Here is a 19,477-nt window from a genome sequence, read left to right on the forward strand (position 1 = left end):
CCGATGTGTACTGCAGCTAAATGTGCACAGAGCAGGGAGCAGCGCACAATGCTTAGCGCTGGCCCCCTGCTCTCCTACCTACAGCACACATCAGGTTAATTAACCCGATGTGTCCTGCAGCTACATGTGCACAGAGCAGGAGCCGGCACTGACAGTGAGAGCGGCGGAGAATGGTAACAAAGGTAAATATCGGGTAACCAAGGACAGGGCTTCTTGGTTACCCGATGTTTACTGTGGCTACCAGCCTCCGCAGAAGCCGGCTCCTGCTGCCTGCACATTTAGTTGTTGCTGTCTCGCTGTCACACACAGCGATCTGTGCTTCACAGCGGGACAGCAACAACTAAAAAATGGCCCAGGACATTCAGCAACAACCAACGACCTCACAGCAGGGCCAGGTTGTTGCTGGATGTCACACACAGCGACATCACTAGCAACATCGCTGCTACGTCACAAAAGTTGTTAGTTAGCAGCGATGTTGCTAGCGATGTTGCTTAGTGTGACGGGGCCTTTAGCACCTGTAAAAGCTTCCTGCAAACTTCTTTCCCTTGCTATTGGCCTGCACTTCACCCCACCCCACCCTCTCTCAGCTACATGTGCTCAGCTGCCAGCAATATAACAAACAGGTTGCATCCACACTGCTCAGCTTCACTGTTACCTGTATGGAGGACTCCAGACTGCACCGACCAGCTCTCCCAGCGTTAAAGACAGGCCTGCTTAGGTCAAAAGCCTGCAGACCCTCTGCTCCACTTCACCTCTTCCCTAGGGATCCCATATCATGCTTGTCCACAAGCCCCTGCAGCTCACTGCAGCTCCAGCATTAACCCTTGATCGTGCACAGTCCTTCTCCGGCGAAATAGCTCCTCTGCAGGGCAAGATTCCCCCGTGGGTGCCAGGAACTTTCAGCACACACACGTCTGCTCCGAGCCATTGCCAGGCCACGCCCCCCCAGCTTCCTACCTTTTGATACAGCTTGAGTTGCCTTTTTGAGGAAGGCAAGACGGTTGGATCAGCGGTTCTCAGAAATAGTGTGTCGCTGTTCAGGCACCAGATTTATTGTTGCCAATCAGCATGGGACATATAAGATTTTGCGTGTGTGGTCCTAATTAAATTAAATTATAAAGATCTTGTATGTATGTATATATAGGAGACACCCCTCTGAGACAAAGTATCAGAAATAGCTCTCCCTTTGTCTCAAACAAATAAAATAATACATCATCATCACTCATTTATATAAGACTATATAAACTTTTTAGTTTCACATTCCTGAACTTCACTTTTAACAAAAGAAACTGAAACTATACAAGCCCTTATCTAAAGTAAACAGAGGGTCTCTGTTGCATTACACTAGGGGAGATACAGTACAGGCTCTTTAGGGTACCTTCACACTTAGCGATGCAGCAGCGATCCGACCAGCGATCTGACCTGGTCAGGATCGCTGCTGCATCGCTACATGGTCGCTGGTGAGCTGTCAAACAGGCAGATCTCACCAGCGACCAGTGAACAGCCCCCAGCCAGCAGCGACGTGCAAGCGACGCTGCGCTTGCACGGAGCCGCCGTCTGGAAGCTGCGGAGACTGGTAACTAAGGTAAACATCGGGTATGGTTACCCGATGTTTACATTAGTTACCAGTGTGAGCAGGGAGCAGGGAGCCGCGCACACTGAGCGCTGGCTCCTTGCTCTCCTAGCTACAGTACACATCGGGTTAATTAACCCGATGTGTAATGCAGCTACATGTGCAGAGAGCAGGGAGCCGCGCACACTGCTTAGCGCTGGCTCCTTGCTCTCCTAGCTGCTGTACACATCGGGTTAATTAACCCGATGTGTACAGCAGCTACATGTGCAGAGAGCCGGAGCCGGAACCTTGGTTACCCGATGTTTATCTTGGATACAGCTTACCTCAGCTGTCAGACGCCGGCTCCTGCTCCCTGCTCGCTTCATTTGTCGCTCTCTTGCTGTCACACACAGCGATCTGTGTGTCACAGCAGGAGAGCGGCTTTGAAGAAAACGAACCAGGGCTGTGTGTAACGAGCAGCGATCTCGCAGCAGGGGCCAGATCGCTGCTCAGTGTCACACACAGCGAGATCGCTAATGAGGTCACTGCTGCGTCACAAAAAGCGTGACTCAGCAGCGATCTCGGCAGTGAGCTCGCTATGTGTGAAGCACCCCTAAGCCTAGGTCACACGTGGCAACGCAGCAGCGATCACGACGACATTTTGACCTTATGATCGCTGCTGCATCGTTACATGGTCGCTGGTGAGCTGTCAAACAGGCAGATCTCACCAGCGACCAGTGCTGTTATGATCCGGAACCATGGAAGACCACCACAAATCATTGGCAAAAGGTGACAAGAGCATTGGCAACTAATCTGGCTGCCATCCCCTTACTAACCATCACAACTAGAAGTAGCCGAGGGGTGAACTAACATCCTGTGCACCGCGAACCCAGCCGGAGAACTAACTATCCTAAAGGTAGGAAAGATGAATAACTCTCTGCCTCAGAAAATAGACAAGAATAGCTAGCCCCCCACATTCAAAGACTGCGGTGATATAGGAAAAACACAATACACAGGTAGATGACAGGATTAGCAAAAGGTGAGGCCCCCGCTGACTAAAATAGGAAAGGACAGGAAAGAGACTGATGGTGGCCAGAGAAAAACCCTGCAAAATACCAACTTCCTGATAGTACAAAAAGGCCCTCAGATCGCACGATCTGAAATCCGTCCTATATCCTATACCAGGTGCCCTTGTCATACCAATGAACAGAAAACAAGAATCATAAAGTCAACAAGCCATAAACACATGGACCCAAAGGAGCTATACTCCACACAGAACTGCAGGGAGTTCCTCAACAATCCACTAAGGGGGAAAATCCCTGCAAGCAAATAAACTGAAACCAACCACAGCAAATGACAAACCCAGATAAACAAAAGAACCAGACAATAAATAAAGAGCAAGCACTTATCTGGGGAAGATGTGGTGTAGAGCAGGATTAAGCAGGCTGGAGATACAAAGAACAACTGACATCCGGAAACAGCCTGCAATCAGACCAGGATTTAAATAAGCAGAGAGTTAGCAAAGGAAACACCCACTGGACAACACACCTGGTCCAAGTCCAAACCATTCCTGGCCACCAGAGGGAGCCTCCCAGCAGCCAAAACATAACTAGCATTCACAACACAAGGGTTTAAATAAGCAGAGAGTTAGCAATGGAAACGCCCATTGCTCAACACACCTGGTCTCTGTCCAAACCATTCCTAGCCACAAGAGGGAGCCTCACAGCAGCCAAAACATAGCTGACATTCCCAACACAGCCCCCAGCCAGCAGCGACGCATGAAAGCGATGCTGCGCTTGGTAACTAAGGTAAATATCGGGTAACCAAGCGCTTGGTTACCCGATATTTACCTTGGTTACCAGCGCACACCGCTTAGAGCTGGCTCCCTGCACTCCTAGCCAGAGTACACATCGGGTTAATAAGCAAACCGCTTTGCTTATTTACCCGATCTGTACTCCAGCTACGTGTGCAAGGAGCCGTCACTGGCAGCGTGAGAGCGGCGGATGCTAGTAACCAAGGTAAATATCGGGTAACCAAGCAAGGGGCTTCCCTTGGTTACCCAATATTTACCTTGGTTACCAGCGTCCGCAGAAGCCGGCTCCCTGCACATTCAGTTTGTTGCTCTCTCGCTGTCACACACACAGCGATGTGTGCTTCACAGCGGGATAGCAACGACGAAAAAATAGTCCAGGACATTCAGCAACAACCGGCGACCTCACAACAGGGGCCAGGTTGTTGCTGGATGTCACACACAGCGTCATTGCTATCAAGGTCGCTGCTACATCACAGATAATGGTGACTTAGGAGCGACGTCGTCGTCGCTGTCGTTGTGTGTGACATGATACTTACACAAAGACAAAATGGAGTGTAGATTTAACAAAATGGATTCTGCTCTCATTCAAGCAATATACAAATCGATGAATAAAGCGTACAACTTGGCTATAAACAAAATCTCCAAATTAAAAATGTGTAAAAAGATGATTAATTTGCAAATGATCCATTATAAAAAGTACACAACCGTAATGACATAAAATGAACTCTTTATTAACAGATAGTAAAAGTCTATTAATATTTACTAAAACAGACATTCTATTCATGACTATGGCTTCACTCCTGTGTGAATTCTCTCATGTGTAATGAGATGTGATTTCAGACCAAAACATTTCCCACATTCTGCACATGAATAAGGCTTCTCTCCTGTGTGAATTCTCTCATGTGTAATGAGATTTGATTTCCGATCAAAACATTTCCCACATTCTGCACATGAATATGGCTTCTCTCCTGTGTGAATTCTCTCATGTTTATCAAGATCTGATTTCTGAGTAAAACATTTCCCACATTCTGAACATGAATATGGCTTCTCTCCTGTGTGAATTCTCTCATGTCTAACAAGATCTGATTTCTGAGTAAAACATTTCCCACATTCTGAACATGAATATGGCTTCTCTCCTGTGTGAATTTTCAAATGTTTAACAAGAATTGATTTCAAAGCAAAACATTTCCCACATTCTGAACATGAATATGGCTTCACTCCTGTGTGAATTTTCTCATGTGTACTGAGATCTGATTTCTGAGCAAAACATTTCCCACATTCTGCACATGAATAAGGCTTCGCTCCTGTGTGAATTCTCTCATGTTTAACAAGAACTGATTTCTGAGCAAAACATTTCCCACATTCTGAACATGAATATGGCTTCTCTCCTGTGTGAATTCTCTCATGTGTAATGAGATTTGATTTCCGATCAAAACATTTCCCACATTCTGCACATGAATATGGCTTCTCTCCTGTGTGAATTCTCTCATGTTTATCAAGATCTGATTTCTGAGTAAAACATTTCCCACATTCTGAACATGAATATGGCTTCTCTCCTGTGTGAATTCTCTCATGTCTAACAAGATCTGATTTCTGAGTAAAACATTTCCCACATTCTGAACATGAATATGGCTTCTCTCCTGTGTGAATTTTCAAATGTTTAACAAGAATTGATTTCAAAGCAAAACATTTCCCACATTCTGAACATGAATATGGCTTCACTCCTGTGTGAATTTTCTCATGTGTACTGAGATCTGATTTCTGAGCAAAACATTTCCCACATTCTGCACATGAATAAGGCTTCGCTCCTGTGTGAATTCTCTCATGTTTAACAAGAACTGATTTCTGAGCAAAACATTTCCCACATTCTGAACATGAATATGGCTTCTCTCCTGTGTGAATTCTCTCATGTGTAATGAGAGCTAATTTCTGAGCAAAACATTTCCCACATTCTGAACAGGAATATGGCTTCACTCCTGTGTGAATTTTCTCATGTGTACTGAGATCTGATTTCTGAGCAAAACATTTCCCACATTCTGAACATGAATATGCCTTCTCTCCTGTGTGAATTCGCTCATGTGTAATGAGCTGTGATTTCTGAGCAAAACATTTCCCACATTCTGAACATGAATATGGCTTCGCTTCTGTGTTACTTTCACTTCCCTTAGCATTCTGTGTGGAACTCCTGGTACTGTCATCTGCCATGAATAAAATTGAAGTTATAAGCTTTTAATAATATAACCTCAAACATACACAGACACACATAAATCCATACAAATTCCAAAGTGTGTAGTGTTCTACTTTAAAAGGCCTATGCGGCAGAAGATACCCAAAATGACATTTTAAAAACTGCACCCTTTGAAGTGCTCAAAATGACATTCAATAAAACATATCTACAAAAGCATATCCAGTGGCACACAATAATATATGGATACTTTGGCATTGCATTACTGCTGTAGAAATATTAGAAAAAAGGGATTAATACATAGGTAATGAGAAAAAATGAGTAAAACGACAGGCATTGCATTACTGCTTTAGAGATATTTGCAAAGTGAGATTCTTAGTTTATGCACAGGTAAAATATATCTTTGTACCGTGTTAGCCAGTAGAGATAAAAAATTGTTTAAAAGAACTGAAGTCCTCAGTGGTTGATACCTTTTAATGGCTAACTGAAAAGATGGTAATAATAGCAAGCTTTCGAGACTACTCAGGTCTCTTCTTCAGGCTCAATATAACACAAAATCTGAAGAGTCACATATTTATACACAACATGACATAGAATGGGGCAGTAAATAAAAAGTTATGTGAAGCAGAACTATCATTATGGCAAGAGGACAAACTGTTGTGGCCATAAATATTGCTGCTGCAGTTCAGGGTGAAAGTTTTAGTGACCTCTGATTGAGGTCTGGTCCAGGGCTGTGATGCCCCCGGATGGTCTGAGGAACACATCTCTTAATTGATGTAAAAAGACATGAATCCATGAGACACATTCATTTCTGCTCTGAATGTGTCAAAGGTCATCATAAGTTTGTACTCCCATAGTCTCCTATCTCTCTGGGACTTGAAGTTTCCTTTCAATACCAGCAATTTCATGTCCATGATGCTGTGGTCTGGGTTACAAAAATGTTTGGCCACAGGTAGATCTATCCTTTTTTCTCTAATAGTGTGGCGATGAGAATTCATTCTTGTCCTGAGTGGTTGTCCTGTCTCCCCTACATACAGACCCCCAGTTGGACATTTGGTACATATAATTAAGTACACCACATTGGTTGTGGTGCAGCTGAAGGTACCTGGGATCTTGTAGTCCTGATGTGATCTGGGAATCTTTATCTTGTCCGTTGTCAATATAAATGGACAGGTCTTACATTTTTTCTGGTTGCAGGGAAGTGTTCCTGTTTGAGAGGACAGGGAGCTTTTGACAATGAAGCTTCTTAGATTTGGGGGCTGTCTAAAACACAGAAGTGGGGGGGCTGGAAAGATAGATTTTAACCGGGCATCTTTTTGCAGTAATGGTTGTAGTTTCCATGCAGTTCCTCTTAACACCTCCAGATGTGGATTGTAGGTGATTGCAAGAGGGACCCGGTTGTTTTCTTTAGTTTTATAATGTAGGAGATGGTTTCTTGATATTCTGGTGGCTCTTGTAATCTGGTTTTCAATTGTTCTTGGGTGGTAGCCTTGATTCAGAAAGGTCTTTCTGAGGCCCTCAAGGTGATTGTCTCTATCTGTACTGTTGGAACATATCCGATTGTACCCGATAACCTGGCTGTACACTATAGAGTTTGTGTTTTGGATGAAAACTGTCCCATTTCAGGTATGTTGGACGGTCAATTGGCTTCTTGTACAGGGATGTCTCTATTTCATTGTTCCGTAGTTTAATGATGGTGTCCAAGAAGTTGATTTCAGTGCAGGAGTAGTTGAGTGTTAGGTTGATGGTGGGATGAAATGGATTAAAGTGTTCATGGAAGGTCTTCAGCTGCTCCTCAGACTCTGTCCTGATGATTAAAATATCGTCAATGTAACGGTAGTAGGCCAGAGGCCTGATAGGACAAGAGGATAAAAAGTCACTCTCAAGCTTGGCCATGAAAAGATTTGCATATTGTGGTACCATTTTGCTTCCCATTGCAGTCCCAGTCTCCTGTAGCTATACGTTATTGTCAAATGCAAAGTAATTATGGGTGAGGATGAATTTTGTAAGCTTCACTACAGAATCGGTATAAGTTCCTGTATTTTCCAGGAAGAGTTTGCAGGCATTCAATCCATCCTGGTGTGGAATATTAAAGTACAAGCATTCCACATCCATGGTGGCAAGGATGGTTCCCTCTGGTAGAGAACCTATTGCTGATAGTTTTCTCAATAGGTCAGTAGTGTCCTGGATGTAGCTGGTTGTATCCCTTACCAAGGGTTTAAGGATACTCTCTACCCATCCAAACACTTGTTCAGTGAGAGTGCCCAGTGCCCACACATGAAATGATGGGTCTTCCTGGGTTTCCAGATTTGTGAATTTTGGGAAGCATGTAGAATGTGCCTATTCTTGGACTTACCGGTATCAGTTCATCAGCTGTTGAGGATATGTCAGGCAGACAAGAGACCAACTTGTTAAGTTCCTTGTAATAGTCCTGTGTAGGGTCAGACTCCAATTTTTTATAGTAGCGTGTGTCCATCAGTTCTCTGTGTGCTTCATTCATGTAGTGTGATTTGTTCATCATGACTATTGCACCCCCTTTGTCTGCAGGTTTAATGATGATTTCTTTGTTGGTTTTCAAAGATTTTATGGACTTTCTCTCCTGGGCACTGATGTTGGATGGTTGCCTCCCTTGTGTGTCTAGGATACTGGATTTTACCAAATGTCTGAAAGTGTCTATATAGTTATCCAAATGAAGGTTGCGTCCTGGTGGAGGTGTCCAATCTGACCTTTTCCTGGTTGTCAAGATCAGTCTTCCTTCAGTCTGGGTGGATTCTGAAACATCTGCATCGTTAAAATATTCCCTCAGACGCAGTCTCCTGAAGTAATCTTCCATGTCGCTGCAGAGTTCAGTTTTGTCTAGAGCTTTAGTAGGACAAAATGAGAGTCCCCTAGAAACCACAGCAAGTTCCACTTTGTTGGGTTTATAATCCGAGAGATTGATAACACAGTTAGATGCTTTTGTGTCTTGAATGGAGTGGTTGTCCAAGTTGTTAGGTTTTGGCTTTGTTCTCAACCTGTTTGTATTAAGTCCAGAATTGAGGCGCAGTCAATGTAGTTTCTTTTCCTTGTTGTGGATCAGAAAGGTTCGTAGTCTGTAGTAGTAGTGTTGTACTTTTTGCTCTGTGCTTTCTGGAAGCGTCTTCCTTTGTGTTTCAAATTCCCTCTGGATTTTACTCTTGATGCTGTAGAAGACATGCAAAAGGTGGTTCCTTAGTCTCTCAGAAGTCCTGTGACAAAGGTTTTGTGCATAATGGGGATTTTAGGTATGTAGAATTGGGTTTGTAATCCAAAGTCCTTTGGGGATCAGATTCTCCTTTTTGCATTTGGATAAGAAAAATGTCGCTGTCCAGTTGTGCACGTTGCTTCAGAAGTGTCTTTAGTTCCATCTTTTCAGTTAGCCATTGTTAGAGAAGCCATTTTGTATCTCATAGTATAGAAGTTATAGAAGGTCATTGTATTCTAATATAGTTATGCAATGAGTTATGAAATCATTACGCAATCCATTATGCAAGTTTGGAATGAGTAATTGATGTTCTATTTCACATCTGCTATGACTATTCCACATCTGCTATTCTTTTATTGTTTATACGGTCATCTTGACCTGGCGCTTGGTTGACAGGGTTGATTGAACACATCTCTTAAAACACTTTTTATTACATATCTTTGGCTTGAAATATTAATCCTTTTCTGGCATTGAAACATTGATCCTTTCCATATGTGATGATATCATGAATAATTTCCAAATGACTATATTTGGTATAATCTGAAGTTGTATAATCATATCACGTGTCTCATATTGTGTAATCGGTTTGAAAGGTATAAAAGAACCATCAACTCTAATAAAGGCAGAGCTGATTTGAACCACTATAAGTCCCTGTCTTTATGGTGTTTTAAGGGTGCTCTCACAACCGGCCGGTCCGTCCCAGCTACCTGAGAGGAAAAAAGACCCTGGCTTTAACAGTTGGAGGCCCTCAGCGAGCCCCATGACTGGGACCCCAGACTTTCCCCTTTCCATCCGTCTAAGACTGAACACAGCGTTATCCTCGCTTGAACAGAAAATACTAAACCTAGGTAAGTTGATCTTTTTGATCTCAACGTATTTTCTCTTCAAGAGGGGGTAGAGGGCATGAGTCAGTCTCCGGGGGATATAAACGAGAAACTCGCGATTCCTCAGGTAGCCTTTATGTTTATTGTTTGTTTGTCTTGTCCTATATGCTGAAAACAAAGTGTTTTATATATAAGTAATATAAGTAGTGCTGCTAAATGATTTTCCTTTCTTCTTCTGTCTTCTTTCTTTATCTGTTTCACAATACTAACCCACTAACTAATAATATAATACTTGGCTACTTTTCCTTATTACCTTTTCAATCTGATATATTGAAGTTGTTTTTTTGATATTAGGTGTGATAGAATTCTGTCACTTTCCCCTGTATAGTCAAAGACTTGCAGTGAAAAGTGAGGGGGGAGAACGGAGACTGCAGCGTTGTGACCTTATAACCCGCACTCGCTGTACAGAGCACTCGCTGAACAGAGCTCATAGAATTGGAATGCCGTGTATTAACTGAGTTAGAAGTATGTCATTTGTTTCTAGATGAGCAAAAACAGAAGATCTAGTCTAGTATATATTGTTAACAGTTGTTTTACATCTCTGATATTTAGAGGTATGGTTTGAGCTGCATATAATTTGTTAGGAATGGTGAACATTGTCTTTGCTTAGTAACGTTGTATTTGTAAGGTAAAGTTGCAATAGAAGATATATAGAGAGTTGTTGGACTGGGAATGAGAGAGGATCCACTGGATTACACTCTCTGGGTGGATTCAGCCCTAGTAACGGGACCAGGAGGATGGACTTGTGTGTGCGGAGAACAAAATCCTGATTGGCGTGAATATTGTGCTGCCTGTGGCAGACCAAGACCACGAAAGCGAGCAGGATCTTGTATCCCCAGCATAAGATCAGGGAATAAGATCAGAATAGACGCACACCCTGTACCATGGGTGGATTCAGGAATGGAAGTGTCAGCATCAGATGATTCTGAGGAATGAGGAATATATAGCTATTGCAATTGGAGTTGTGTTGTATTTGTTTGCGTGTCTTTACTAGCTTAGACAATGGTATATTAGAAAAGAAAGACAAACTGGTTTGATTACCTTGAAAGATAGGGGTTCTCGTTGACTGCTAGCCAGTAAATACTAGATTCAGGGAAGGGTTAGTAGCTAGCGGAAAGGAATTAGTAGCTAGCCGACATAAGTCAACCGCTTGAACTGCTAGCCAAGGGATCGCTACCCTTTGGGCAGATCAGCAGATAGTGTGAGGTGGAGGGCCGCTACCTTTTAACTACCACACTATGGGAACCAGTCTTACCAGACATTCTACTAGGTCAAACAGTATGGATCAAAGATTCAAGATGATTGACTTGGTCAGAAGGGAGAATGGAGAAAAAGCAGTTAAGAACAGTGCTAAAATATTGAAGAAGGCGGGGATGCCTAAGACAGGTTGTTTAGATTTTTGCCGGTGGCAGCAGTTCGGCCGAGAGAATTACCAATGGATTCAGAAGCACGGATACCATGCTCAAGTTGCAGCGTGGCTCCGGACTTCTGAACGCCATCATCCTCTTATAAATGACCATGACAATGAGGATAGACTTAAGATATCAGAGGAGAAGTTTGTTGATATATTGTGTTCAGAAATGTTTCAAGGGCAAGATGAAAGAGTAGACAAATATCATGCTCGATGTGTTTCCCTTTTTACAGATAATGGTTATGACTTAAAGTCCTTTGACTTTAAAGAAAGAGCGCTCTTTAAGGGTATGTTTAAGGAAGGGTTAAGGAGAGATCTTAGAAAAGAAGTAGTAAGAACATGTATAGACTATAAATGTGTACCACTTGAACAATCATTGCACATGATAAGAGCTATAGAAGATCAGATGATGAAAAAGAAAGCTCAGGAACAAACCCCTGTAATGGTAAACATACACTCAAGAGCATTTGATAATGCGGTAAAAAGATCAGTGGAAGGATTACAGACTGAGCGTAGAATGGATAATATGCCAGACTTTGAGTATAAAGAAAAGGGATTGTGTTTTGGATGTGGAAAAAGGGGACACTATAAACGAGACTGTTACAGGATAAGAAGAAAAGGGCAACAACGGGAGGTACAGAGAAAGGGAGCATTTGTTAGAACAGATATAGGTTGCAATCATAAAAACAACATACTGAGACTGGGAAATAGGCAGCCCCCAAGGAAAGCAAATAATTAGGGTCAAACCTGTAGATGGCTCCATAGCCACTGCACAGGTAACCCTTCCCACTAGCAAAGATTTGTATAGTATAATAGATATGAGAATAAGCCTTATACTAATTAATAAACAAAAATGCTAGAATAGTTCATTATAAAAAATAGAATCACTGTTACAGGACCAATGCCGAAATCTATGCTTGTTGTAATGATGTCTTTGATTTAAATAGATGAAAGCAAGCTGAATGAGAACCATCATCAAAATTAAGGTACCTGTATATTTGTGTATAAAATAATATCCCCTGAGTAGAAAGCAGAATGGAAGCCATTACAAAACAGGTAGAAAATTATCTAAAAGAACAGGATTGGAGTAATTGGTGGGTTGTGAGTTGGGGAGTGTCATTCCTTCAGTGTCACAAAACTATTTTATGTGCTGGCAGCATGTAACGGGAACAAAATTCTAAAATTCTAACAGCAAAACTCTAAAATCAAAAGAGGGGTTTTGTGATGCTGAGGAGGTGACATTCTCCGTGGATTCATAATTCATGACTGGAAAATATCTCATTTTATTTGTTTTGTTATAATTTAGGGAAAAAACACCATCCAGTGGGATATGTATGTATAAATATTTGTGTATATATATGTTCCAGTGGTGGTTACCCGTGCAAAGGAAGTATGTTAATGTTAATTTGGTAATACACATTAGAAATACAAGGCACTATACTCAGTATAGTAATTACTATTTCAAGTATTGACAAAATATTTATTAAATGAACTGACTAGCAAAGTGTAAGGTAGCTCTACTCATAATATTTAATCCAGCTACTTTGTTATTCGACACAGATGATAAATGAAGTTTAGAGACAAATTGTTTGTAAATTTTGAGTGATAGAGACAAATTGTTTGTAAATTTTGAGTGAATAAATATACAAAAGGGGGGAAGGGAGGTTATCTATTATATACTCTAGTAGTATAGTAGCACTTCCCTTGTAATAGCCACTATGAAACATGTCTATTAAGCAGAAAAATGAAAATATAATTGTTTTGTTTAGTATTTTTGACCATATCCATATAAAGTATAAATGCTGAAGACTATTAACTGGTTGGAGGTAATGTTGTAAGAATGATATGATGACGTATTTTTAGCTTTGTTTTTACAGATGATTGGTCGCTTCTGCACTGGAAATGCTACGGTTTACACAGCACGAAATAATTAAAATTTAAACCACTCCCTTCTTGCCTATATTAATATAGAAGGAAGTGATGATGAGGCCCTCTCTGAATGGGAAAAGCAGAACTGGGTAAGATAGTTAAAGGTCCTTACAATGTCAACTGAAATAAGAAAAACTGTAGAATACGTATGAGCCCGAATGAAGGTTCCCCTGTTATTGCTCTCCTGTTATTAAATAAGCCAGGTACAATGAAGATAAAGTCTAGACCTGAGCTGACAGTGATGGAGCACAAAAAGATGCTTACACAGGTGTAGTTAAGAAAGAAATAATAACCGGGCCTAGAGTTGAGAGTTTTCCATCTTTCCCTGTACAGACCACCTTGGTGGCTCCTGTCACGTCTGTGACGTCTGCCACTTCTTGTGTTCTTAAATCCCTACAGGTACAAGAAATTCAACGAGGAGTGGAGATAGAGACGCAGGAAGCCCAGCTGACTGAGGTCTGTGGATACAGGGCGGTAATATTTCTCTGCCATAAGCTCTCTTCTTATTGATGGTCCAGGTAACCAATAGATTAATAAGGAATTCTCTGTGAAAAACGGATATAAGAGTGTGTCTTAAAAAAAAACAAGGTATGGGTGACACCAGAATTTAGTCCAGATTTACCCAGACTTGTAAGACACATGCCCAAAATAATGTAAGAAGGAAAACTGTATAGTTCATAGAAATATACCCTGCATTGGCTCTTCCCATCTCAGAGATCGCAGATAAATTATAGTGATATACCATAAGCAAGTGTATCGTCAAGTTTGTGCGTGTTCTGTGGATTTCTTCCCAGATTTGGTCAGAGGCAATCCAGTGCAGAAAATGATATGTTATTACTAGAAAAGCACATGATAGAAATTGTATATATAAGATATGTATAAAAGATAAAAGATAAAAGGGTACAAAATGTAATTTTTGTTCACAGATCCAGTAATTAGACGTGTAATTTTTAATATATAAATGATTAATTAAATATGTAATACCATGTAATAAACAGTTGATTTCAGTTTCATTCCAGATCCTTCCAATCTGGCACACATTCTCTGAAGTTTGGGGGATTGGGTGACGGTCTGGAGGCGTGTGGGGGAGACTTGGATCTACACCAAGTCCAACTTAGTACACCAACTTCAGTAAAAGTCCATACATCCCATTGCAGGAGGGTTCACAAAGATTAAAGAAATGGCATTAGGGAAGTATTGTGTACTGCTTCTCTTTCTATATGTTGTTCTCCTCTTAGGAACAAACAGCGGGACAATAAATTTGTAATGTATCATGAATATATATTAATATCATGTCTTGTTTTGTAACCCCCATACCCAATCAAATAGTAAAAGATAGTTTTGAAATAAGGGGTTATGCCCCAAACCAAAATCTGTATTGTACCAGATCTCCTTGTATATCCCTACAAAGATGGGAAAAAGCTTATAGATGGATTCCAAAGGGAGCGGAGGGAACCTGTACATTGGCTAGATTGGAACCTGCAACATGGGTATGGAGTGAGAATGATTTCCCATACAAAAACATTCCTCAACACATGCTTGCAAAACGTGTAACTGACACAAAATCTAGCAAACAGACACAGAAGCATTTGTTTAGTACACCATGGTACATGCAGGCAGGAATGGTACTGACAGGTCCATTAGGAGTAATGTTGGGGAATATGAGAAATGCCCAAATGATTCAAGAACTAGGAGATATTTTTGATAATGTGACTGATCTATTATTTGATGCTATAAATATAGAATCAGCCTACACGAAGCAGCTCATTATCATTACCAATCAACATTCTATGGTACTTGATTATCTCACTGCTTCTAGTGGAGGTTTTTGTCAGGTGGTGGGACCTTCATGTTGTCACTTCATAAACCCTGAAGGACTGATGCAGGTTACACATGATATAAACCAAGCAGAAAGACTTAAAAAGGGATTTAAGGAAGCCAATGCATTGAGTGAACTACCCTTCCCTGAATGGCTTTCCTGGTTAAACCCACTGAATCTATTCAAGGGTGTAGGTGGATGGATCACAGGGATAATACATTATGTCATTCAAGGAGCATTTATAATATTAGTAATTGCAGTATTGGTAAAATTGTTTGTAATGCTTGTAAAGAAAATTCTAGGAGCTAATTGTAGCTGTTTTTCAGGAACATGCAAACCCCAAAAGAGAGAAGCTATTGATATTGAATCCCTCCAAACTCAAGTAATGATGACCATAACAACCACAAAGAGATGCAGATGTATGATATGTGACAAAGATACCCTGGCAGACTTAACCGACTGTGCCTACTGTGGAAGTCCTATGGAATCGTTTGACCACAAGATGCAAGAACATCAGCATGAAAAGAACTTTAATATTGTGTAAAACACCATAAAGTGTGTGATATATAAACACACTATAAAGACTCTATAAAGTTACACCACAAAGTGTGTGATATATAAACACACTATAAGGACTATACAAACATATACCACATTTACATAATGAATAAACTGGTAGAACATACATATATGATATTATACTACATATATAGCCTATAGCCTTATATAGCCTTAAGTATATGTTCCCCTCTAGGAACAGTAGATAGGATGGGTATAGGGACATGTAGGCCGATCCCACAGAGCACGTTTGAATGGCAGGGCCCCATAATGCGCGTAGGGAAAGCCTAGTGTATTATGAATGTAGGACAAGTCTCTGCGGTCTACCCTATAGGAAGGGACAGATGAGATAGAACATAATTAATCAAAAGAGGGGAATTGTTAGAGAAGCCATTTTGTATCTCATAGTATAGAAGTTATAGAAGGTCATTGTATTCTAATATAGTTATGCAATGAGTTATGAAATCATTACGCAATCCATTATGCAAGTTTGGAATGAGTAATTGATGTTCTATTTCACATCTGCTATGACTATTCCACATCTGCTATTCTTTTATTGTTTATACGGTCATCTTGACCTGGCGCTTGGTTGACAGGGTTGATTGAACACATCTCTTAAAACACTTTTTATTACATATCTTTGGCTTGAAATATTAATCCTTTTCTGGCATTGAAACATTGATCCTTTCCATATGTGATGATATCATGAATAATTTCCAAATGACTATATTTGGTATAATCTGAAGTTGTATAATCATATCACGTGTCTCGTATTGTGTAATCGGTTTGAAAGGTATAAAAGAACCATCAACTCTAATAAAGGCAGAGCTGATTTGAACCACTATAAGTCCCTGTCTTTATGGTGTTTTAAGGGTGCTCTCACAACCGGCCGGTCCGTCCCAGCTACCTGAGAGGAAAAAAGACCCTGGCTTTAACACCATTAAAAAGGTATCAACCACTGAGGACTTCAGTTCTTTAAAACAATTTTTTAGTTTATTTATTGACCAATCCATGTGAGCCCAATAACCTTGACAAGCACCTGACCAAGCACTCTGCCCTATAGCCAGGGTGTGTCCACCATCTTATTTAGCCAGGAAGCAGACATGCAGATTTTTAATCACACAGAGGCATTTAAGGTTAGGTTCCCAATATATTGAGATCACCTTGTCGAGGTTATCGGGCTCACATGGATTGGCCAATACATAAGCTAAGAATCTCTCTTTGCAAATATCTCTGAAGCAGTAATGCAATACCTATGTCTTTTTACTCATTTTTCACATTAGCTATGTATTTATCCCTTTTTTGTAATATTCCTACAGCAGTAATGTAATGCCAAAGTACACTTTAGATACGTCACAGAAATAAAAGCAATATGGAAGGAAAAAAATAAAATATTTTAATTTTTCCCACAAAAGTGTTGCTTTAACCACAAATTTTTATTTTCCCAAGGGTAAGATGAGAAAATGGACCATATAATTCTGTTGTGCAATTTCTCATGTGTATGCTGATACCCCATATATGGTGTAAAACTATTGCTTGGGTCCACGGCAGGGCTCGGAAGGGAAGGAGCACAATTTGACTTTTGGAGCACAAAATTAGCTGAACTAGAGGATGCCATGTCACGTTTGTAAAGCCCTTGATGTGCCTAAACAGTGGAAACACCCCATAAAATTCTCATTTTGAAATCTACACCACTGAAGGAATGTATCTAGGTGTGGAGATCATAGGAGTACCCTTATATAGGGCAAGGTGTCTTTAGCAGACCCCCAGCTATTATGGCAACCCATATGCACCCAATAATAAATGTTGCTGGGGGCGTTGGATATGTGGAACATTGTACCCCATAGGCTGCGAGCTGCAAATGCTGCTGTCAAGGATCGAAAAGTTAACAGCAGTCGGTGAAGCTTACCTCCACTGAATAACTGAATAGACATCATCTGCTGGCAATAATGGAGACTCAGCTTCTGAGCTGCAAGAAGCAATAGGATGTAATAATTTGTTACATATCGAGAAGGACTTAAAAGAAAACCTGGCAGCTACAAAAACACCATTTACCTGCAGATACAGTGGTAATCTGAGTACCTAGCATTTAAATGATATCTATCTGGTTTATTAGAACAGTGCGTGACGCTAGTCACTGCATGGACAAGCCGTGAGGCAGGGTTATCAAACGTTCCGGGGTCAGAATGGTGATTCCCTCCTCAAAACAAAAGCTGCCACACATCTATATAAGTGTATACATTTATAAGATTAGAATGATGTGAATCGATAGAGATTCTTTAAATGGATAAACACTGTGATCCTGTGTGACGCTGAGGGGGGCGGGGATGCACCTCGGAGCTGATGGGGACGGATTATGCTGTCAGGTGACTCCGGGGTTGACGCCCCCGTGGGCGGTACCAGCTGGGATACATGGTGGTTGGGACCGCACATCATATCCGGGTCTCTCACGCTGGTTGTAACTAATCTCTGACAACCTGGTGACGTAGCCTGTGCGGTCATGTGACCCGGACGGGTCTTGTGGGTTTATTTACTTCCGGCGCGGGCTCCGTTTCTCCCTGAATGGTGATTGTTCGTATGATAAAGATCCGGGGTTTCTATGGTAATGGGGCATCCCCGGGGGCAATCACCTGGTCAATTAAACTTTACATGGGGGTATTTAAGGTAGGGTAGCTGCAGGGCAAGGCGTCTATGATATACATCCACATGTAGAGGTGTGTGCTGCGGAATGAGTAGCCCCCTTAACAGCTTTCTGGTATGTAATCCCTGCCTTCTAATATTTAAAGATATTCTGCATGATGGTTTAGATTTGGGGTTTGTTGATATCTCTTTATTCCACAGGCGATTGGGCCATATATCTAATATTGTCTCCTGATGAACCCCAATTAATTGTATGGGGAGAAACGCGTCGAGGCTGTGTGATTTTATATTATTGGGTTGAGGACCATGGAAAGCCCGGACACCTTCACGTTATGAGAAAAATACTGCTAAGGGACCTTTTGACCCGAACATTTCTCAGATAAGTGCTATTTCCGATTTTCCCTGACTATTGATGGTATAACCCCGTAGATTCTACCCGACCAAGAGGGAGATCAGGGATATCTTAGAAGGGAAAGCCGCCGAGGAATGGGGGCACCTCTTTACCTTTAGGGTGTGTGTGACCTAAGTTACATCTCCATTGGCAGGCAGAGGAAAGAGAGAGCAAGGGTCATTTAAAAACTATTCCCCTGGCAGTACTGTTAATGTGATTTTTCTGTGGAACAATTGTTTTTGTTCTTCTGGTAGGATCTATTGGAGCTGTCCCATGGTCCTGGGATTTTGTTTATGTGTCACATTTTTTCACAGGTCGAATTTTGAATGTTTTAATGAATTTGAATAAAATTGGTTTTATATTATATACAAATTGAGGCAGCATTCTGGGTTAAAACAGCTACAAAAATACCATTTACCTGCAGATATAGTGGTAATCTGAGTACCTAGCATTTAAATGATATCTATCTGGTTTATTAGAACAGTGTGTGACACTAGTCACTTCACGGACAAGCCGTGAGGCAGGGTTGCCAAACGTTCCGGGGTCAGATACAAAGAGAGCATGCCGTGAACTAAGGGGAAAGACAAAGGCATAGTCAGCTCTGGGGTCAGAATATCAGGAGGATAGCGGATATGGGCAAATGGATGGTCAGAGGAGGTCCAAGGTCTCCGAGCTATAGATCAGAGCACAGATAACCGAGGCCCACATTCGCAGGGAGACGCGCTGGCGTCGGACTCTGTTCACAAGCAACCTGAAACTAGTTGCTCAACTTCAGCTGAGTCTTTTACACCGTTTTTCAGTCCTGTGGAGTGGTTTGTGGCTCCTTGAGAGGGGGGCTAATTTCTATTCAGCTGTGTTCTCCCTATTTAAGGTTTGAGATATTACTTGTTACTGCAGATGATACCTTCGGTTTATGCTCCTGTGATTCCGGTCTTTATGGCGATCCTTTGTGGGGTTTGCATCTCCTTTGCCGGTAAGTGGGGTGGGGGGGTGTTAGATCAGGGTTTGGACAGGAGTTAGTGTTACGCTGGCGGCCCAGACCTGGATACCATCAAGCCTACCCCTGGGATAA

At 41.5% G+C, this 19,477-nt stretch overlaps 1 protein-coding gene across 4 annotated transcripts in view; it reads right to left on the reverse strand.

Moving 5' to 3' along the window:
• Positions 1-19,477, reverse strand: part of LOC142277928 (uncharacterized) — a 154,413-nt gene that overhangs the window by 18,908 nt on the left and 116,028 nt on the right. The window contains exon 5 of one of the 4 annotated variants that reach the window (XR_012741008.1): positions 17,284-17,343. The exons of 2 other annotated variants lie outside the window; for them this stretch is intronic. Coding sequence is in view for 1 of the 2 variants with exons in the window: in XM_075332649.1 (XP_075188764.1) it covers positions 4,152-5,453 (1,302 nt within the window). In the remaining variant the exon portion in view is untranslated. Of the gene's footprint in view, positions 1-4,145; positions 5,454-17,283; positions 17,344-19,477 lie in introns of those variants that run through there. One more of the 4 variants, XM_075332649.1, reaches the window with a different exon arrangement.

Source organism: Anomaloglossus baeobatrachus, unplaced genomic scaffold, assembly GCF_048569485.1.
Source record: "Anomaloglossus baeobatrachus isolate aAnoBae1 unplaced genomic scaffold, aAnoBae1.hap1 Scaffold_414, whole genome shotgun sequence".
In the NCBI taxonomy this organism is placed as follows: domain Eukaryota; kingdom Metazoa; phylum Chordata; class Amphibia; order Anura; family Aromobatidae; genus Anomaloglossus; species Anomaloglossus baeobatrachus.